The sequence below is a fragment of the Perca flavescens genome, chromosome 8, assembly GCF_004354835.1.
Source record: "Perca flavescens isolate YP-PL-M2 chromosome 8, PFLA_1.0, whole genome shotgun sequence".
NCBI classification, from domain to species: domain Eukaryota; kingdom Metazoa; phylum Chordata; class Actinopteri; order Perciformes; family Percidae; genus Perca; species Perca flavescens.
In genome coordinates, this window is record NC_041338.1 from 23385096 (window position 1) to 23408104 (window position 23009).

General features: G+C 39.3%; 3 protein-coding genes across 5 annotated transcripts in view; 1 reads left to right on the plus strand and 2 right to left on the minus strand.

The window, feature by feature from the left end:
* Positions 1–83: 83 nt before the first annotated feature.
* Positions 84–8292, minus strand: etfa (electron transfer flavoprotein subunit alpha). The gene is made up of 12 exons (XM_028586201.1): positions 8153–8292; positions 6814–6963; positions 6507–6588; positions 6103–6185; positions 5840–5939; positions 5073–5183; positions 4333–4434; positions 4150–4218; positions 3959–4041; positions 2600–2665; positions 1969–2049; positions 84–578 (listed from the first exon to the last, which is right to left on the minus strand). Exons 1-12 carry the CDS (start codon positions 8189–8191, stop codon positions 543–545), a joined length of 1002 nt encoding a protein of 333 aa, XP_028442002.1. The 5' UTR covers positions 8192–8292; the 3' UTR covers positions 84–542.
* Positions 8293–10252: 1960 nt separating this feature from the next.
* Positions 10253–14726, plus strand: isl2a (ISL LIM homeobox 2a). Its single transcript, XM_028586235.1, has 6 exons — positions 10253–10372; positions 10830–11019; positions 11401–11660; positions 12169–12455; positions 13360–13527; positions 14167–14726. The coding sequence occupies exons 1-6, from the start codon at positions 10315–10317 to the stop codon at positions 14281–14283; spliced, it is 1080 nt and encodes a 359-aa protein (XP_028442036.1). The 5' UTR covers positions 10253–10314; the 3' UTR covers positions 14284–14726.
* Positions 14727–16506: 1780 nt separating this feature from the next.
* scaper (S-phase cyclin A-associated protein in the ER) overlaps positions 16507–23009 on the minus strand; it is a 64535-nt gene continuing 58032 nt past the window's right edge. For all 3 annotated transcript variants that reach the window (XM_028584958.1, XM_028584960.1, XM_028584959.1), the window contains 3 exons: positions 18310–18501; positions 17528–17576; positions 16507–17236 (listed from right to left, as the gene is read on the minus strand). In XM_028584958.1, the coding sequence (XP_028440759.1) occupies positions 17139–17236; positions 17528–17576; positions 18310–18501 (339 nt within the window). In that variant the 3' untranslated portion in view covers positions 16507–17138. The remainder of the gene's footprint in view (positions 17237–17527; positions 17577–18309; positions 18502–23009) is intronic.

Below are 23009 nucleotides of genomic sequence, written 5' to 3' on the forward strand. Positions count from 1 at the left end.
CCTCTTAAATATCGCAAACTAACCTTGATCATGGAAAGAGGGCATTGCACAATGAATAAAATAAAGAGAAAACATGGCAAAATGAGAAAACTTATTAGTTGTCAATTTAATACATTATTTTCCAAGAGCATCTCAGTGAGTACACATCCTCTAGGTTCACTTGAAGAGCTAAATCTTACAGTCAACGACGTTAGAGACAAGTCAAGTGTTCCCAAAGATGTCATTTGCTGTACCAGAAAATTAAATACAAACTACGAGTGTACTACTAAAGGCACAAAACACTGCCCCCAGGTAGGTACAAGCTTAATTCTTAATATTTAATGCACGTATAGTATTTATAAAAACTGGCTTTTATGTCTAGATTGAGAATGTTCTTCTGTGTCCAGTCAGAGAGATGTCGGTGAAAATTATTTTTTCACGCAAACACTCACAGCTTCAGAAATGTGTTTGGCAGTGGCTATAGGTGCCGGCGGTCGCCCTCTATAGTCTTCTTACTGCAGGCTCCAGCTGTAAGATGGAAGTTTGTGGGACTTTGTTTCTCCTCACTTCTCCAGCGCTTTAGTCATCTCAGGAACAGCCTGAAGAGAAAACATTGCAGAAACTTAAATATAATAATCTACAAACAATTTTCACTGACATTACGGCAGGACCAAACTCAGAGAATATTTTCTGTTAAGTGTAGTTGCTGCAGGAATTTGCTGCAGTACTGAAAAGATGGTGATCTGAAAAGATACATGTTTGTAATTGCTCCAGTGTACTTTTAAATAAATCACTTGTTAACTAAACTGTGGATATATTTTAGGCATTTACATGATGTTCTATTTTACATTAATAACTGCTAAAACCACTTGAAATATTCCCAGGCTTTACATGTGGGAATAAATATTCTCCAGCATCTGTAATTTCATCCCCGGCATATACCATAAAATAAGATTTATGAGTTTATTAAACAAACTGGTGCTCACGGTTTAAATGAGCCCACTGACTTTCATCTGAGATTTAACATGACCCGCAGAAGGCTGCAATCATGTATCACACTGTTCGCAAGGTTGACAAATGCAGAGCGAGATTCTACAGGGGAGGCATCTGGCCCATAAGTTAACACGCTGATAATGCCAGTCGTGTAGTTTTAAAGAAGACAAATTCTAAAAGCATTTTATTGTAAATATGAGTACAAAATTATTCAAATGGCTCTCCTTGGGAGTCGAGCAACTTCAGAAGTGAATCATCAGTCACTGTCTGAGTTGGTCCGTGGTATCAATTGTCCATTTGGGGGAAAAGTAGAAAGCCCATCCATTTTAATCAGCTATCTGAGGAGTGATCACATGTAAGGTGATCGCACCCAGTAGGTCACAACTCTACTGCCACTAGCTATTATTACTAATCACTTCTACAGAGTTAGTCGGGACACCTGGGCTGCACAATGACTACTGAGGGGCTAAATAAAACATGACCAACAGGACACACATGAAAATACAACATACTAGCCTTTCACAAGCAGCACTGGACTCCAGTGTTAGTCGTGCCAACACTCCTGGATCACTATCCTCAAGTACCAACTAGATACAAGAAAGCAACTGAGCGTGTAAAAAGCCTGGCAAGTAGAAGCTGAATACAAAACTGAAGCCACCTTTTAGTAACTATTGATCACTTTTTATATCGTCTGATGGGCTAATGTCTTTCTCTCTTCACGGCAAGTGCAGCCACAACTCTCCTCTGATTAATTCAAGAACTTAATAATTCAACAGTTGCACATTTCCATTAGGTGGAATAAGGCATCGTGCAAAATTCATCAGTGAGAAAGCAAATGTTATACTCTGACTGTCACTCTGCACTCTTGGCCGTCAAACATAAAGAGTAAGTCCAGGCAGAAGGTGCATGAGTGCTGTTTTTGACTTGCTGCTTGTTTTTTTCCTAAAGGAAGATCATAGTGACATTGCTGCAGCAATATCAATCCCAGACACTTACCTTGAAAAGATCAGCGACCAAGCCGTAGTCAGCCACCTGGAAAATGGGAGCCTCTGGGTCCTTGTTGATGGCAACAATAGTCTAAATAAAAAATAAAATAAAACATTTTTAGCACCAAACTGCGTAAATGTCTCATTCTTAACCAAAAGCCCAGAAACAATGATTGTTTATCTAATAAAAATTTAATTTAGACTTTAATGCAGAATGTCACAGAAATGTGATGTTTTATGACAACAGCCTAACATTTAGTTCTTAATTGCAAACAATACAGAAACATCCACACATCATGACAGAGGGAAGGGCAACCAGAGTTATGTTTGTGGGTGCTGTGTACTCATTGTGTGTGACATATGTAAATGCAGACAGGCAACTGTATTTCACGTGGTACTAATACCTTTGTAGTAAGGCAACAGCTGTTTTTACAAATTCTGCCAAATGTATGTGACCAAACTCAAGAGAGTTAAGGCTATTATCTTAATATCATCAGTTTCATAATATCTATATTAAAAGTGGAACATGTTGTTGCATTTAATATATGGGGGAAAAAACAGGTAAAAGAAAATGCATAGAAAAGAAATTGTACAAAAGGGGAGGTTGGGAAAATCCTTATATGTGGTTCCAGTGACTTTACCTTGCTGTCTTTCATTCCAGCCAGGTGTTGAATAGCTCCAGAGATACCAACAGCAATATACAAATCCTGTGGACACAAACAGAAGACAACCAAACAAGGGTTACTTGCTTGAAGACATAAAGTGTAATCTCAGGCTTTTGGAAAAGGTACACTTCAGAACTACAGTACAGCAGAGCTGACTGATGGTATAAAGACCACAAGTGTCTAATGTATCAGAGTGTGCTGCTGGGGCGAGTGTGCAAAGGGTCAGCCGTCCACATATTTCCCCAAACCCACTGGGAAAACCATCTCTGCCATATGAATATTTCAGTGTTTATTTAATGTTGCAGCTGAAGTCTCAGAAGAGCAGAGTATCAATGTGTGAACACAACAGTGACTCATAACTGCAGACAATGCATAAAGAAACACAATCTGCAAGTGTACACTCTTACATAATCAGTTTATAAAAGCTAAACATAAATATGGGATGATGAAAACTCTTGAGAAAGGACGGTTCAAGCAAGGTGCTTTTGGCAATTCCAAATTCAAAATTCCATTTTTTTTTTTTTACTAAAATATCCAAAGTGTGTAGTTCATTAAACATTTTAACACCATCCCTAGATCAGTGAAATCAATTAATACATGTCTGGATTTAATCACCAAGCAGTGGAAAGAATGTCGATGTGATGGCAAGTGACCTGCATGTTACAACTACACTCCAATACTCGAGCTGTTTTTAACACATTCTAACTACTGTTCAAAGACACTGGATTCTGATGTTTACCCTAAGCTGTGTGATGATAAATTGTACTTTAATCAGCAAAGAAGAGATTATCTTACACGTATACATATAAATAAAAAGTAAATCTTGCACAACATTTTTAGATTGGTAGGGTGATGAAAATAAACAAAATCAAGATTTAAATTATATTTAATCAACGCAACAAACCAAATTCTACAAGCTTGTCATAACATTTGGAAAATCCAATTTGAACAGTCTGGCCTGGCCTGGCCTGAGGCTCTGACCAGACATCCAGTGCACTCTGCTTTAATGGACCAGCTAAATCATTTACGGCCCTAAATGTGCCATCAAGTACATTTTGCAGGGCCTAATGTGTGGGTAATCACAGCCGGGGTAACCCGGCTGAATCGCCTAATGGAAAGTTAACCTTTTTAAAAGGGCAGAGCAGCCAGCCTCATCATACTGAATTGCAACCATGCTGTGAAAAGGCAAACATGCATTCGTCAAAAGTGTTTTGTGCCTTTAAACATGATTTTGAAGGTAACTGTTCACATTTTGCTACTTAAAACTTACTTTCTTGATTTGCTGGACAAGTCAACGTAAATCCAAATAACCACTTCAGAAAACTAATATCTTACCGGTGCTACAATCTTGCCCGTCTGTCCAACCTGCAAGTCATTGGGGACATACCCAGCATCCACTGCTGCTCTGGATGCACCAACTAGAAAAAAAAGAATAATATGCAATTTAAACTCTACTTTAGTTCAAAAGATTAAAAAGGTAAAAATGAAGGTTATTACTAACACAAAATGAAAATCCCATACTCTACCTGCAGCATTCATCTTGTCAGCAAGGTCATAAAGTAGCTTGAAGTTATCTCCACTCTTCAAGCCCCTTCCTAGAAAAAAAAAACACACCATTTGTGAAACCCCAACAAACTACTACAAACACAGAAAGTGGTGACATATCCATGGCCATAATTTGTAATTGAGACCACAAAAAGATTTCTGACCTCCTGACACCACAACTTTAGCACTGGTCAGATCCGGACGGTCGCTCTTTGTCAGACTCTGTTCCAGCCACTCAGAAATTCCAGCGAGAGAAGAAGTAGCAACTGCAGTCAACAGATAAGAGGATCAAAAATGACAAAGTATTAAAATATAATTTGTAATGTTAAACAAATAACATTTGTAGTGGTTTCGTTGTGGTATACTGTATCTTTTCTCATACCTGAAAACTCTTAGTTATTTATTTATTATTAGTTGTAGGCTAACAACACAATTCACTGACAATCCGACAAGCTTGCTTTCCATTATAACGTTAAACATGTTAACAACAACGATAGAGAAAACAATTATATTGTTGGCAGATAACAGCACTTAGATCAAAACTAATGTCAGTGATTGTGATTGGCCAAATGACTCACGTGATGTATAACCAAAGATGTTTTATTGTGAAGAAGACCGCAGTAGGTTTTTGAAACTCCCGTTTATGGGAAATTGTACTCCACCCCCCAATAAAAACTCTTTGGCTCTACACGAATCACGTGGATGACATTTTCCCATTCAAAACGGCGATTTTCACCGAAAAGCGACTAGTTTGCAGGTATGTTTATTTCTTTATAAAAACAACATCAAAAGTAGGTCATCATCATTACCCCACAAAGAATCAATACTAAAACATCCATAATAAAGTCATATCTTAGCATGCACTGTCTCAGAGCTCTCTGGATGAATCTGTAAGATACTTAACCATCTTCTGATGCAGCACTTCCTCCCTCTGTTGGAGCTGCCTCAAAGGATGTCCCTCTGACCGTGAAGACTTTGATCGGCTCATTGCATTTCACGGTGCTGAGAGCATTTCCTATATAATCAAAATACTATTAACATGCAATATTTTTAAAGCACAAAGATATCATCAATGAAAACTTGCTAGAGCTAAATCCTGTTGGAAAGACTGACTAATGTTTAAGTTATATTTGCGTCATATTAAGGTTGTACCAAATCCAGGTAACATGATTAAACACTGAGTGACCAGTGAAGTCTATTAGAAGCACTTTCAAACTGAGCTTGACGATGTAGATGTGACGTGAGCAACCTGTCTGAAAGTTGTAAGTCTTCTGGTAGCTGTGCCAAGAGAAATCTGAATCATTCCGAATCTTGTGGATGAAGTGGATCGTGGATAAATGTTACTTTATATGAATTCACTTGCCACATACCAAAGTATTTTCAATCCATCAAAACGTTGCTGAAATATTTTCTACCGATGCTTTTCATGGACTCTCTATGGGCTTCTCTCTTGACTGTATGCCTCCACGTCCCCCCGATTGCCTGCGAGCTTCTCCTGACTATACGGTAATTTCTCTACTGTGCGATAGAAAGTCGCGTGGTGGGGCCTTAACATCAGATACAAGGTAATGGAGCCTTTTATACTTTGTCGTGTTTCTTTAGAAATAAACAGTGGACAAATAAAAAATAAAAAAACATTTGTTACTTCTTTACCCTGATAACAGTACTTACCAGCATAAATGGTTCTGACAAAAGTGTCTGGAGACTTGATCTCAATGATATCTGAAACTGGAGCAACATCCAACTTGGCAGCCACTCTGGGAAGCAGGTTCTGCAGAACAAAATGATGAATAAGCAGGGAAAAACGTGATAATCAACTCTGCTTCTTCTTTTTGGTAGAATAGTAACTCATTGACTAGCGATAAGAAAATGAATGCATTTCAACATATATAAATTCAAATTAGAAAAAGGTACCGCTCTTGTCCATGACTTACCTTTCCGAAGGCAGATGCACCAGCACAGATGTGGGTGAAATTGAATTTCTTTTGTGTTTCCAGGATAAGTGGAGTCAACTCCTCTGGGGAAAAAAAGAGAATCAGAAAGTTGAAACAAAATCAGGTAGCCTATAGGCCTGGCTATGGCTGCAAAGGAGACACTCCTGTCCATCTTTAACATACGAGCAGGGATCAAATTAAAAACAATCTCCCGTGCCTCAGTTACTACTACCAAGATGCCCTTGAGCAAGTCAAGCACTACATCATCCAGCTGTGAATGTGTGACTCAGCAAATAATAAGCGGTGTGTTTGCAAAAACAACAACATGAATGTTCAGTATATATTTGCTCTGTGAGTGAAAGTTAAATTAATAATAGGCATCAAGTTTCTTTCGTGTTACATACCTGGCAGGGAACCTTTGTAAGAATCATGTTGAGCAACCAGAACCTTCTTCACACCTTGTACTTTGCTGATTTGCTCTACAACCTGAGAAGACAAAAAATGTATCAAGGTTTACTGCCCACCTTCTATATCGTCTTCTTGTCTCCATGTAGCTTATGTTCAAATGCAGTTTATACATTTTTCACTAGTGTTTTTATTTATCCATATATTAATTCAGTATGGTGATGCCAAAATAACATCTACATTATATCACAAATACAAAACGTTTAGTGATCCCTTAAGCAGGCCAATCTAAAAAGCTTTGCCTACCGTTGCACAGTTTGTTCCAGCCACCAGACAAGACACTTCTCCACCCAGCTTACTGGCAGCAGTGATGGCATTGAGTGTAATAGGGGTCAGCTTGTCATTGTTGTGCTCTACAACCACCAAGGTGCTTTGAAACCTTTGGAGGACACCAGTCTGTTGGAAGAAATGTCAACATCTCAGTATTCAATGCACTCATGCATCAGTAAAACCAAAGATCTGGTGGTGCCACGTTGTGAACAGTGTCATATTTGAGTTTATAGACGTTGCTTATAACATTCAAATGTATAACCTATAAATACAAATGATACAAAGATTAGAACTGTGTATCAATATTTACCACTGAAAATATGTTTTTCTTAATCCTCAGGAAACATTTTTGACTAATTAACAATACAAACCAATCAAAATAGTTTTCTGAGCTGTCAATTCTGCTGCCATTCTTGATCTTTAAAGTTTACATGTGATTAAATATAAGTATGATATTCATGTGTTTTTATTGTAATATCACCCAGCTCTAGAAATGAATTTATTTCATTTGATTAAACATTGTTTGATTAAAAGTGTTTCCTCACCGCCGTCGCACCAAATGCATGCTCTTGGGAAAATTGTTGGGTCTCTGTAAAATATAGTGCGGTTTACACCTACTCTAAAGTGTGCTGGGATCATTTCTGTTATGATTTGACACTATAAATAAAATTGAATTGCTTGTCTAGGTTTTATGGCTACAACAGTGCAACCTCTGAACCAGCTGCATCAGGCTCTATCAAAGTAAAACAGGATAGTACTAGACTCATCTGGACATGACTTAACACCATCAGTTTATGAAGGTCATTTAAAGGAAGTCAAACAAGTCGAGAAAACATCAAATAAACACATGCTTGGTTACTTAATAAATTAGTATATACTGCTACACGTCTCATGTAATATTAAATGCCTTAGGTAACACTTTGGGAACAGCTGCTGCGCCAATGACAGTTTCACAGTTTGGTAACTGCTGTTCGTCGTTACAAGGTTTCATAACTGCTAGACTAGCTATGCTTCCACTAGCGAACTCTTACACAAAACTGTTAACGTACATTTTTGCTTTATCACGATGTATAAGTTTTGTCTGAATAAGTCAAACAACGCTGTCACGCACACATACACAAATAAAACCACGGCTTGCCAGACGAGCACGACTTGCATTATGTCTTATTTAGCTAGCAAGCTAGCAAGTGGTGCAAAACACTAGTGAGCTAGCTAGCTAAGTGACGTGTGTCATGCTCGTCTGCTATACGCTAACAGATCGATACAATATTTGTGTTAAGTGTTATTAACTAAGTTATAACTGCCAGACTCTTACCAACTGTTTCAGACTTGTTTTGTTAAAAGCTCTGTTCATCTTGGACCTTTGTGGCTGCTTGTTCCTCAGTGCTGAAGGAATAAAACTGTGTCAAAGGTAATCTGACGATAGCGAAGAGTTCTCGCGAGATTTAGAACATAACTTCCGGTCTGTAGCTCTTTCTCTCCGACAATCTGGTAAAAAAAATGAAACAACTGCAAAACTTATTCAAAAATAAACAGCAGCTTGATGTTTTATTATAATAAGTTCAACATATGGAAACATTTACGATTCATTGATTCATAACAGTAACATATCGCTGTGGAGATAGGTCTAGCAATAACTATAACAGGCATTCAAGTTATTTTAGGGGTGCATATTTCAATTTCTCCCTCGGAGACTAAATAAAGTAGGAAAACGCTTAGATCCTCGTTGGAAAGCTTATTTTTCTATTCTGATTTTAATTATAGTGCTACTGTTACAGTAACTAAATTGTCTTTTAAATCAGTAGGCTACAATTAATCCGGTAACAAATAGGCTAACAGACCAAAAAATAGTATTAGCCTAATTTTCATAAATAATGTTAAATATTGCACATATCTAGTTGCAAATACATGAAAAATCCAATTTCTGAAAAAAGCTTCTCTTTTTTAAGCTCTTCTGTGTAGAAAGATACTTTTTTAATGATTGTTTAATAATAATTAAATTATTATAGGCTAGGCTATTGAACAGTGAAGCGCACGTCAATATTTAATCAAATTACATTTTTTAAAACATAGCATAATTCTAGAATGTTTTGAAAGATTTTTTAGCCTATAACATTTTCCTCGTGAATCCAAAGGCTTTATAAATACCAGATACCTGCATGAAAGTCTTTCAGGTCTGTTGGATATAACAGCCAACATTTGATTCAACTGTAGGCATAAGCACTTTGTGTTTATAGTGGGCTGCATGTTTCTGCCTGTGAGAGGGGGGCAAGAAAAAAGAAGAGAAAACTGGAAAACATCTACAAAAACCTGTCCCATTATTTGCTTTGAACGCATGTTATGTGACTTTCTCTTTCTCGATTGTGCTCATGCTCTCTCACACACACTCCTTCACTCTGTCTCTTTTACTCTATTCAATAATAATGCCGTGTAGGTGATGGTAAATAGTCATGCATCGTGTCCTTCATATTTACAGTATTTAGCTATTTGTCGTCAGGGCTTTCTATCAACTATCAGTCACAAAATGTGAAGCCCCTGTAGCTATACGAAGTTATGGATAATCCATGCGCTCAAGAAAAAATAATAATCTGTTTTTAGATCTCAAATTTGACAGTTTATTGATCGCTCTGTGGATCCAAGATATCTAGGCTTATATGATAGTTCATCCAGTAGAGGGCTCTCTACAGTAGGGTGAGACTATTGGTTAACTATATTAAAGTCACTTACACCAAACAGAAACAAAAGAAAAACGAATAGTTTTAAAGGTTTTTATTATAAATAATCTGACACTTACCAAAAAATGAATAATAACAATAATAATAATAATAGCAATGTAATAATAATAATATAATTTTCATTATTTATAAAATAAGAAAAATCATAATCTGAGATATTAAACATTTGTACATGTTCAACGCCGTACTTTGGAGGGAATCCAAACATAAAATGATAGATTTGCAAAAATAACTAACCAAAATAACAACAACAACAACAACAACAACTATAAAACACAATATCACAATGATATTTAGGGATAAGCTACCATAAACACGTAGCCTTCTAGATAAATAGCCTATTAAGGGAATGTAATACCAAAGGAAATAACAACAAATGTCTAAAGTCACACTTTATATCACACGTAAGCCCCTACAATTGTGTGTTAACTGGGAAATTGCTTTCAGGAAATAGAGATGGGTCGGCAGCGCTGTGGGACAAAAAGATGAAAAAAATTCTCTCACAGCCAGTCCAAAGAGTCAAAAGAGAAAAAAGAGCAGAGGTCCAGGAGGAGATTTGCATGGCACCCTCTCCCCGGACCAACAGAGATCCAGGTTTGCAGACGTCACTGGTCGAGGATCTTTGTTTTCTCTCCACCTCTCGGTGGAGGAATACAAGTTTATCATCCAGCCAGGAACGGGACGGTCTCCTCTGCCGCTCCTCTCCTCCATCTATCGGCTTGCACTGGGCTATTTCTCCTGTATGGTGGATATCTTGCTCAATACTTCTTTCTTGGATGATATGGGGGATCATTCCAAAAGTAAGTTATTCCTCTTTCTACTCTTTTATTGTCATGGGGGTTTTGTTGTGAGTTTTTAATTTCCTTTTTAAGACATAGTCTGCCCGGCGTATCTCTTACATTTGATGATTAATTGCTCGATTTATTTCGATATTTGCAGAATAATATTGAAAACTGCAACAGGGACGATCAACTGACCTGTCCTAACAAAACAAAAAAGCCATTATATAATATAATAAACTGGTATTGTAACTGTGGTGCTCGTGCGTTTCAAGTGACCCATGCAGTTCACTGGGGATATGTTTAGCTCCTGTGGCCGCATTATAATAATACTGTAATATTCCTCGGAGGACCCACATGTTTGTTGTGATACGCGCGCAACATTTTCTCTCCTTAAGGTTAAAGGGGTTTAACAGGGATGTCATGGGGATTAAAAGAGCGCGCGCAGTGTTGCATTAATGCATTCCCCTCCTCACAGAGAAGTCGGGAATCGCAATGTGTGTGGGCTGTGGAAGTCAGATACACGACCAGTACATCCTGAGAGTCTCCCCGGACCTGGAATGGCATGCAGCCTGCCTCAAGTGTGCAGAGTGCAGCCAGTACCTGGACGAGACCTGCACTTGCTTCGTCCGAGACGGAAAGACTTACTGTAAAAGAGATTATGCAAGGTAGGAGTTCAACAGAGTTTTCAGGATGTTTTCCTTTCCTAATTTCAGAGGTCATGTGTTGTGCTGATAAGAAAAGAAAGTGGTGTATATTAAAGGGGCAACTGAGACGATTTTAAATAATATTATCATGTCCACTTCAATGGCAAATGCGCAGTGTGTGCAAATGAAAGTGCGCAAAATTGTGCATCATGAACTTTAAAGACCTGAATCAGAATTGTGTTGCAGGCAATCGTTTTTTTATTTTTATTTTTATTTTCCTGTGACCGAAGCTCACAGCTTTTAACGCTTCTTTTGAACATGAACTTGAATCAAGATTCGTTTAATGTAACAGATTTTAGGGCTATTGCATGAGACCAATACAGTCTTCGTGCTCCTTTTCAGGTTATTTGGCATCAAATGTGCAAAGTGTAACATGGGCTTCTGCAGCAGCGATCTGGTGATGAGAGCTCGGGACAACGTGTATCACATGGAGTGTTTTCGGTGCTCGGTTTGCAGCCGTCACCTCCTGCCAGGCGACGAGTTCTCTCTGCGGGACGACGATCTACTGTGTCGGGCAGATCACGGCTTGCTGGAGGAGCGGGCCTCTGCAGGGAGCCCGCTGAGCCCGGGGAACATTCATACCAGACCGCTGCACATCTCAGGTATACACCGGTTGACTATCAACCTATTCAATTAACACAGTGCACAAAAGTAACTGGATAGGCCTAACCTTGTGCATTCTATATTATTATTATTATTATTATTATTATTATTATTATACTAATTATTATTATTATTAGTATTATTATTATAAGCATGTTCATTAACCCGACTGCTTATCGTCCTTGCAAAAGTTTTCGGGGCCAGAATTGAGCCATATAATTCACGATTCTATTGTATTACAGGCCTCCATATAGGCCTAGGCTACAGTTTGTCTGGAAAGTTGTATATGAGTGCAGTGACCGTACAGCACCCTAATATTGGGTATTTCTATTGCCTAATATTTTCATAAACTGCAGAGGGTAATAATTGTAAATCCATAAGCTGCTTCATTTATTATTTTAAGTTAACTATAATTTCTTAGACGTAAAAAAACCCAAAACATTTTCTATTTATTATTTAGCCTATTTATTATTTTTAATTTCTAATTACATTTTTCCTTTACCTCAGAACCAGTTTCGGTCCGGCATCCTCCTCATCACCGGAACCACGTCCACAAGCAGTCCGAGAAGACCACCCGGATCCGGACGGTGCTGAACGAGAAGCAGCTCCACACCCTGCGGACCTGCTACAACGCCAACCCGCGACCGGACGCCCTGATGAAGGAGCAGCTGGTGGAGATGACCGGCCTGAGCCCCAGGGTGATCCGCGTCTGGTTTCAGAACAAGCGCTGCAAAGACAAGAAGAGGTCCATCCTGATGAAGCAGCTTCAATCACAGCAACACTGCGACAAAACCGTGAGTTCATGTTTGTATACTTTCATTGCATAACTTAAAAAAGAAGTGGTGTATTTTGGGCAACACCTGCTTATGAAGGCATATGTTCTAATTTGTAAATTATAGCCTATAGCTTACTGTCACTCTTGCCCCGCAAAACATGTGATTAATTCGTCCAACTGGTTTAAAAAAAAAGAAGGTAACTCAAGAAAGGTCTTTGTGTACAATATTATTGTTACACGTTTGCTCGATAATATAAAGAAATACATAGTGAAATGGCAAATACTGTAGAGAAACCAGAACAAGAAAAAAACAAACCAGATTCAGTTTGATATTTAAAAGTGCTGATAATTATAGGTAAACCTTTAATTGCTAATTGTGGAAAAAATAAAATGATTCGTTACACAACTCTATAAAGAAACAGCAAAACAACTGCTTCTCGTTTTTTTCAAATTCTTCTATTCCAGTTTCATTTTAGATATACTGTAGACAGATGATAGGCTAGGCTATACTGTATTTTCATAAATCAGAAAAAAATTGTAAATTGAATTATTTAACTGAAATATTTTTGAATTGGAAAATAATTTCATTTTTGGCACAGCAGACCACCGTTAACCCCACTCTATCCTATAACTTTTGCAGATTTAGATTTAGGCTATTTTACAGGCTCATATCACTTTAATATGCATGTCTGCAGATTAGTGGTGATCAGAAAATTAACATTGGTCTTTCCCTTTTTTTTGTATGTCGTTGCGCATAATTGCCTGTCAGTTCCCACACAATGACAAAAAAGATTGTTTTTAATTATCTCTGCATCATGTGGCTGAACAGCAGACTATATGTTATCCTGAAGTGACTCTACACTGTCCAGACTACATCTCTGGCAAGATTTGGGGCGAACTGAATGTTTTCGTTCCTCCTTCAGAATCTGCAGGGTCTGACAGGCACACCTCTGGTGGCAGGCAGCCCGATCCGGCACGACAACACCGTGCAAGGGAATCCTGTGGAGGTGCAAACCTACCAGCCACCGTGGAAAACCCTCAGCGACTTCGCCCTGCAGAGCGACCTGGACCAGCCCGCCTTCCAACAGCTGGTATGATTACATCCAATACATTCTATTAAGGATAAATGATAGGCTATTTAAAATCATACAAAGGGGCTGCTAGGCGCACACGCACAAAGGAAAAGGAAAGAGACTGATTTGTTAAACTCCAATTAGCCATTTAATAAAGAATAATTCAAATGCAGATTAAGCTGATGGCCTAAAACATTAGATTCATGACAGTGGTGGTGATGATGGTGATGGTCTTCATTTAAGTTTAAAAACAACGCCTTAACAATTATTTCAACAAGTAATATTGACGCCTTTGATTTCCCAAAGATTCAAGTAAAAACAAGCTGTTTCTCAACCTTGTGTAGGCCCCCACGTGAGGCCACTTGATAAGATGATGTGGTCTCAAAAGATTTACAAAACTGATAAAATGATTTGTTTACGTATGTAGGTATAGGCCTGATACTTTAAAAAAAGGGGGAAAAATAAATAGGCCTATACAACTATTTTTACATCCATTTGGAGCTCCCATTGATGCTGGACATGAACACACATGTTGGCATCTCTACGGGGGCACGTGAAAAGTGTGGCACCAGTAGAAAGAGACGATCTGTTAGAAAACATAAATCATAAAATCAGTTTTTGTTGATCTGAATTCTTCTCTTCCGTTTCCTCCGGCAGGTGTCTTTCTCTGAGTCGGGCTCTCTGGGCAACTCCTCGGGCAGTGATGTGACCTCTCTGTCGTCTCAATTACCGGACACACCTAACAGCATGGTGCCGAGTCCCGTTGACACGTGAAGACCCTCGAGGTCAGCTGGAAACCCCGAGCGCGCACCCGCATGCTCTGCAGGGGACGCGCAGAGACCTCAGTGACATTTAATCAAGGAAAAACGAAAATAAGGACCAGGATGGATTATGCTCTATGATACATTCAGGTGCCGACCGGAGGATTGGAGGTCTGACTATTCCCTTTACATTTAGGCATTTTAGCTCACTGTCTTGCTCAAGGATACCTCGGCAGGACGTCGACACACTGTTGATGGACATTATGGGCTTCTAGTTATGGGACCTTCTACCACGATGCCAATGCCTGAACTGTCATAACGTGGTGAATATGTAATGGGATTCAAAGACGTGAGCCTGTATTGGACGTCTGAAGGTTACAGTATGTGTATCAGGAACCCAGACTACAAACTGTAGATGTGCATGATTTGTAAGTTTCAATATCGACTCTTGTAAATGAATGGAACAGATGAGATGCGCATTGTTCGCGTTTTCTCCAGAAAATAAGTTATTATTATTTATTATGAGGACAGACATAGCCGATCTTATCAATAAAACCATAGTTCTAACTGATTATTGCATGTAAATTCCATTTGTTTCGTAAACCTTTAGACAATTTTTTTTAAAATAAATAAATTATCAATCATAAATCAGTTTTAAGGTAGCCTAATAGTCCTAAATGGAAACGCATCTGCTGCTTAATGCTTGACACTGTTTGAAGGGAAAGAGGAGTTCCCCGTTTAGACTATAATCAACCCTTTATAAGGGCAAAATCTATCTCACACAAAAATAGTTAAACACAGGCTACACGGTTGGGCTGTCACAAATTAAATATTTGGCAAATTAAAGGGTTACAAATCTTCAGTTGCCTACGCTGTTGGGTGCCCTTCTGTCAGTAAGCTTCAGTTCACAAACCTCAGCCCAGCTTATATTTAGGCCTGCTCAATTTCTGAGCAAAGTATCAGTGACTGATGGCTGACAAGATACTATTAAGCATTTTGGCCATGTGTCATAGGTCACTGAATCAGACACAATAGAGTGAGGGCTGTTTAATTCGCCTCCTCACGTGAATGTTATTAAATTAAATCATGGTCTTCAAATAGACAGGGCCTATATTTACAGCAAATTTTGCATAATGTCTTGATCCCGTCGGTGATAAAACGATAAAATTGGTCCCATTTAGACAAATGTCACAGTGTCATTCCAACCTGGGGCCCATGGTTACAAGTCTAGACAGGGGACAGGCAGCGGCGGCTGCTTATCTGCATTTGGCATCACCTGCGAATGACACACTGAATGGACCCAAAACAAAACGCGCAGCCGCGTAAGGCTGAGGGGACTCCCAGCCTGAGGACGCATCCTGGCGTGTCTTGAGTTTATTTTCATTCCAGTAGGAATTCTGAACGTCAAATAGCCGCTGGACAAGAGAGCATGCAGGTCAAGCCGGGACTGACACACTACACCTCAACAATTTGTTGGGGAGGATCGACTTTTATCAATGAAGGAAGTGGAGTCTCACTGAAATTGAAAATCCTGTTAAGTCTTTAGGCATGCTGGTATACTAACCTTTCAATTGTGATTAACAGTGGCAACAATACATTTAAGAAGAACACGTTAATTAGAAGAAATTAAGAAGCATAAACTCCCCAAATGACATCTGATATGCTTACTATTCATTTTAAAATAAGTGCACGTTTTCCCGTTTTAAATAATACGTTAGGACTTTAAATATCAAACAGCTCCCAAATCAACATCAACACTGCCTTCAAACTAAAGCTGGACAAGCTGATGACAACAAATTTATTTAGCCTGTTTCTAAATGCTGCCTGAAGAGTGATTGTGATACATGTACAGATAGGGGGGCAGTACTGATGCTGTAGTGATGAAACCTTTACAATAACAAACTAGCACTATATTGTGAATATAGACTATATACATCAATCTATATACCTTACTCCCAATAAATCGGTTCAGGGCAGGTACAGAAGAAGATGGCTTCCCGAAAACACTTTCCTGAGGGTGCCAGTTTAAGAGGACTATAATATGGGCGTAAATGCACCACACCACACCAGTTCCTATTCAAGTTTCTTTGTGGTTCAATAATGGAATTTGTGTTCTACAAATTGCGTTTGTCCATCAAAAACTAGACCCACTAGCAAATGTTGATGTTTGTTAACTCTTACTCGTGATATCAATTTAACTTTGTACAGTTTACACAGAATAAAATTGAAGAAAATGCATAACCATAAGTATTTTATTTTACAAGATAAAAAGGTAAATAACTCAATAAATTATATTAATATGTAAGTGCCTCTAAATGAGAGCGAGAGAAAAAAAAGAAGTGAACTTAAAAAATATAACTCTTAACAAGTTTGCAATGAAGGCAGGCCATGTCATTTGTAAGGGATCACATCTTGGCCATTCACATTCAAAAATGAGACAGATACAATAAATTAACAAACAGTATTGATGAAAATACTTGGCTAATTATAAATTACAGTATAAGTAAATTCAGTTTCAGGGTTTGATGGTCACTGCTTTGAAAACAGATCCATTTCTATCTACAACAGGAACAAAAAAACAAATGGCTTGTTAAGACATTAAATGGAATAGTTGTGCATGTGTTCCAACTGCAATGAACAAACAAGACATTTTGTGCAAATTCCTCTTAAACGTCAATCTGATTTCAAAGAAATCAAAATAGATGCACCAACACAGGATAAGGCTTCACAATCGATACATTTGAGAGTACATTTAAGTCAGAAAAAAAAAAAAAAAAAAAAAAAAAAAAAAACCTTTCTCACGTTTTTTTTTTTTGGTTGAAATGTTTATATTGTGCTTATCCATTCTGAGGACAGTGCACAACTCCATCACTCTTCCTGCTTCTTGAGAAAAAACTGCAGCGCTGAGTCCCACTGATCTCTTGGAAAGCGGTTGGACAACTCACAGTAATCCAGCTGCTGGGAAACTTTGCACAGACAGAAAAAGAACAACTACATTATACTGGGTGTCCAACACAAATCCTTTTAAAAAAACAGGAAAAATATGAATTTCATCAAAACAAGCCCAACTTGCTGAGAGGAATTCTTCACAATGAACGTTTTTCATCATTGGAATTAACGGTCAAAAACAGACTTTTTTTTGGAGGCCAACACCTTATTTTTAAATTATTAAAATAACTTCATAGAATTAAATATGAAATCAATGCAATCCATCCAAAATATTTCATGCATGAGATACATTTATCAGAATAACTTACCTGCGTGCTTTATTTTGTTGTCTAAATCTTTCTCATTTGCAGCACAGTCCTAGGGGAATTGATAAGGAGCATTAGTGCCTATTAGAACAGTATACTGCACGTACTAGTAGTTTTGTGTGTGTAAAATTTTATCTGTCTCATCAGCCAAAACAGCACAATTTAAAGCTGCTACTACATCTCATTGTAATTTACCTATCAAACTAAATGTTTTTAGTATAACGGGTGATGACGAATCCCCTGAATCAAACTCTTTCACTCGAGGAATGTTGTTGAGGTTAACTCAACAATGAGGGCAGCGGGGCAAGACACCATGCATTATTGCTTTGTTTGAAAGAAATGACAATAGCTTGTCTCCCTTTGAATGGAAGTTAATCGGTGTCTAAACAGTGGTAGTTGGAGAGTGGTGAGGGGCAGGTTGTCAGAGGAAGATGAAGGAGACAAGCTGTTTACTGGGAGTTGAATCAGTGGCAGGTAAATCCACTGTGAAGGCAGCTATTAATCCCTGTAAAAGCCTGCCTGTTACAGATTCACCGGGGCCTAGATGAGCAACTGCTAATCAGCCGATGCAAAAGAGGTTTCCTTCTGATATGAAAGAAATGGATCGTGTTTGGATATTTTATTTAAAAAAGGCATGAAACGAGGACGTTTTTGATTATAAGTATGTTTTATAAATATCTATTCCACATTGGGCTTTTTATAACCTGATTTTTTTCATGCCTCACTCCCAAACATTGTTTTGCGCATACATGTACTGCATGTGTGACCATGTTCCCCGTATTTACCTGAATGAATGTAGCCAGCAGCACACAGCTCATCTCCTGCTGCAGGATGACCTTGTTTTGGGAGTTGTTGTAGCAGGCCGAGATGAGGGAGGGGAAGAGCACTCTGACGAGGCGCGGGTGGCTGAAGTACTGGAAGGGCAGCTGACACAGTTTCTGCAGCACGCTGGGCTGGCGGCCAGACTGCACTATCACCTGGAACACACAGGGAGCAGGGCAAGTCAGTCAGCCGGCCAGTCAGTGGCACTGCTAGTTGTAAATCAACTCCCTGTGTCCCTCCCACATGTAAATCTGCCACTAAAACAACACACAAACAGCTATTAGGAGGAGACCTGGGGGGCTCAGCCTCCCACCACGCAATTATGGGCTATAAAACACAACGATGGGATGTTTTGTTCTTCCTTGGTAACAACGGCAACAGAAGAGCTGTTGTAACATAAGAGGGAAATGTGAACTGATGTCATTATCAGCGGTTAAAACTTCACTTTCAAGTTGTGCGTTAAGCTCTTTGAGAAACACTAAAGCTCAGAATCAGTGCAAAAGCTTGTTACCGCCCCGTAGGAGTGAAGCTCAGGTTGAGAGGGCATTCATAGTGCAACAAGGGGAATGAAGGGGTGGGGTGGCGGGTGAAAGGCAGGGTGAGCAGGACTCCGCCAACAGTGTGGCCACCTCCACCCCCCCCACTTTAAGAAATGAGCAATACCATTAATGGTATTTTCACCCTGCTGACATCCTGCTCTCCATCACAGCCCGTCAATCACACCCCATCACATCCGGGCCACCAGTATTAAAACCAAATCACTCCCAGCCTCATTTGATTAGAAACGGGGACTGCTACAAAGGAAGGGGTCCCGGCCTAATGCTCTGGTCATCTCCCCTGAGCCTGGGAAGACCATGAGGAGCCCTCTGAGAGCCAGGGAGGGGGGTCAGCATGCTAAATCCTGGCTAAAAAAAAAAAGCACTGCACTTTACAGGTACAGACCATGGGACTGGAGGCTCAATGCCAATGGAAACCAGAAGGGCAAGGCCAGGTCCCCAAGTCATGGTGACATAAATTCACCAGATTTACAACATTTTAAAAATACACTCTCAAATACTCTTCCATTGGCTTCTCCTTTGATAATGCACTCCAAGTTTGAGCAGGGGGATAAACAAAGCAATAATTTATCACTTTTATCAGTTCAAGGTGAAGCTTCTCAGAGCTGCCCTCTACAGCGGCGTTCAAAGGGACACAAAACAGTGCCATTTCCTATTATCGTTTGTTTAAAGGATCCACATGGACAGGTCAAACAATCTGAACTTGAATGTATTACAAGTACTTAAAATGTGAAGAGCACTGAATTTGTCAACCTGAAATGTAAGTGTTAATTTTTGAAGCTTGGAAAACACAATTTCTGCTCTGGTGTGTTTTTCTGCGTGCAGTATTGAATTAAGCAATACTGTAGTACACACTGAAATACATTACAAAGATGTAGGCCGTGCTGTGAATGTGTGTGTGTAACAGTGGAAGAACAAAATCCCCACACTTTTACTGACTCAATAAGTGTTTTTCACAAAGGAATGTGGGACTCTGACAAATTCATCCAGTGACGGAAGAAGAAAAAAAAAAAAAAAAAAAAGGAAAGCTCTGGTTGTTTTCAAAAGTAGAGCTGCTTATTTTCAGTGCATGCAGTTTTAGCATTTTTATGCTACCTTCCATTAAATCCTACATTATCATATTTATCTTGTCTGTTGCAACACTGCCCAAAGACAAACTGGTATTGGGCGGTGGGGTCATAAATTTATGCAGCTGAATTCATTAGAAACCATGATTCTGCTAAATCTAAAGAATCTATTCATTCTTGAGTTTTAAAACAGAATATTTATGGTTTAGGTATCATAATTTAACGCCCTAGAAAGTGTTGGATATTTGAGCTGGGGCTCTGGGAAGATCCAACCCACAAATCACCCAGCGATCTCATAATCCTCCACTATGCACAGTTCCATCTTCAGCTGCCTAAACAAATTGTCGACCTTCAAGTGCCTGACGCAGAAAGGCATAAAACAAAACCTGGTGGTAGCAAGAGTATGGAGGTTACAAAGAAACCCAGTCCCTTGCCAACTTTCCACGCCTCTACCAGGTGAAGAGCAACACCAGAGCCTGAAATGGTTTCCAACTAAAGATTATGCTGTGGCGTTACCTCTCCCAGCTCAGCTGAAGTATCTGCAGCTCAAAGCCTGACATCATAAAACTAACAACGAGCATCTGAACCCATGCATCTGGCTCGCGTATATAGCAGACCCAGTAAAAACTCAAGTGTCTTGGCTGCTCTGTTCTCTCTTAAGTTCAGAGACCTGGCATTTTCAAACAGTGCCGAGTTTTATGACGCCTCCGTTACATAACTTCCTCACTGTCCACAATGACAACAAAGAGTGTGTAAAGTTAATGTTCTGAAACGCAAACAAATTCTTGGGAAAACACAGCGTCGGAGCAAAAACCAAAGTTAAAGCAGATTTAAGAAGAGGAAAGAGAAGAGGCGGCCATCATCCAGCCGTGTATCAAAGCATGAATCTCAACTAGCCTTATTAGCCTGTACGCATGAAGCTGCAGCACTGCTGGATGAGGCAAAGAAATGTTATAAATGTCTTACTACACACATCTAATCATACATTTTTTTTTTATGCGACAGAAGATAATTGACAATCTTGAATGTGTAGAAGAATCTCCATTCACTGTAGCGTCTAGACAGCTTGAACACCTCAGCATCAGAGCAGGGCCATATATCGGATATCGTACTGATAAGAGAAGCCGCACAGCATGCACCACAAAACAAAGTCAGTCAAATAATAGTTTAGAGCCTCTTTACAACATTTACAACGGCTGATTGAGACGTGCACAGGACGCTGTATAAATTACCTTTGTACGAGTGAATGCTACCGCCGCAGACATTGACATAGACACTCCAACTTGACTTTTAAGGCAATCGTCAGTTGTTTTAAAATCCCATAAAAAACTGCTGTTTACACAATGAAGCCTAATAACTCTTTATTTATCTCTATGAGCTGACGCCGTCATTCCATCCCAGATCGTTACTGCTGATAATTCTGCTCTAAAACTAACCTGACGACAGTGTAACAGACAAATGGAAACTCCTCACTGAAAGGTTTGCAGGGATAAAAGTGTCCTCAGCTTCACTTAAAGTCAGTTGGACCTGCGCTCACCCTTGAAGCAGAATGTAAATCATCTACCGAGCTCTCCTGCCAGTCAGTGGAGAGTGTGTCTGTCTGTGTTACTCTGCCTCTGTTTACTCTGCTGGGTGATACAGAGTGTGCATTCCCCAGTGCTGGCTCCCTATGGTCTGCACGAGCTGCACTTACCCTGCAGGCAGCGAGGGCTTGGTTGTCTTGGCTGTAATAGACTGCTGAAGGGAGCATTTCAACATCAGGTTAACAGGAATTACAGGCCTAAAGCTTTGCTTGGGCCTGCGGGGAAAAGGAAACGCCCTCGTAGAGAATGGGAAGAAGAGGAATGACCCCACAGATAAGGCTGAGCTCTTGAGATGTGTGTGGGATGTGCAGTCTAGAGGTGATCCAGAACTCATGTGATGCTTACAGGTATAAAGAAAACGGTTTACGAAATATAAGCACAGAGGAGTCAGGTAATCTCAAGAGCCAGTGCAGAGAAAACGATCCCATTACATTTCTAAAACGTCCATATGCTACCTGAAATTAGACCTGCTTCTGTGTGTATGTGTGTGCATTTGTGTGTAGTTCACTCTGCTTGCGTGTGTGGCCGTTTTCCATGTACTGGAAAAAAAGAAGCAAAGTTTTCTTAAGATTTCCACACTCTTAAATTGCTTGTGTCTTTCTAAAAAGCAAGCAGGAATAAGGAGGGTTAACATGTCAACAGTTTACAATTACAGTCTCGTCAGTTCAAAGATTCAACAGATCATCACCACGGATGATTCACAAATGAATCACTGTATTCAAGGAGAAGAAGATTACCGGCACATATCTCTTTAGGGAAAAAGGAAGTACAGTTACATGTCAGTTGAAATAGGTGTCATTTGTTCTGCTTTTCTTTGTCAAAGAGGTCTCGATGGGCGCACCCAACAGACAACGAACATATGGCTACATGGCTCGGTGGCCCCCACAAGCAAAGACACTTGAAAAACACACAAGCCTACATATGTCACTCTCCCAAATGGCTTTGTGTGTGACAAGGTGAATTATTCATGCCCCTAGAGCAGAGGGAATACATCACTACGTATGGTGCTGCTTCAAAGTTCAGCTTTTTATGAGCAGCCTTATTTCTAGAGCATATATATATATATATATATATATATATATATATATATATATATATATATATATATATATATATATATATATATATATATATATATATATATATATATACACACACACACACAAAAGCTGGTGTGCAGACAGTGAATCAGCAGTCTACACGACCGCACAGGCCTCGGGTCGGGCCGCTTTTGTGCTCTGCCAATGCTTACATTAGTTTGAGAAAAGCTCAAGCTGCTCTAAATATTCTCCTTAACGCCATCCATCCTGGTGCGGAACTGAATGGACGCATTCCAGGAACTGGACCACTGGTAAAGATCAACTCCTCGTGGAGGTTGAGTGGGATCTTGTTTCCCAACAATATATACTTTAATATGATTTTTTTTTACTAACTAAAACTAAATCCTTAAACCGTA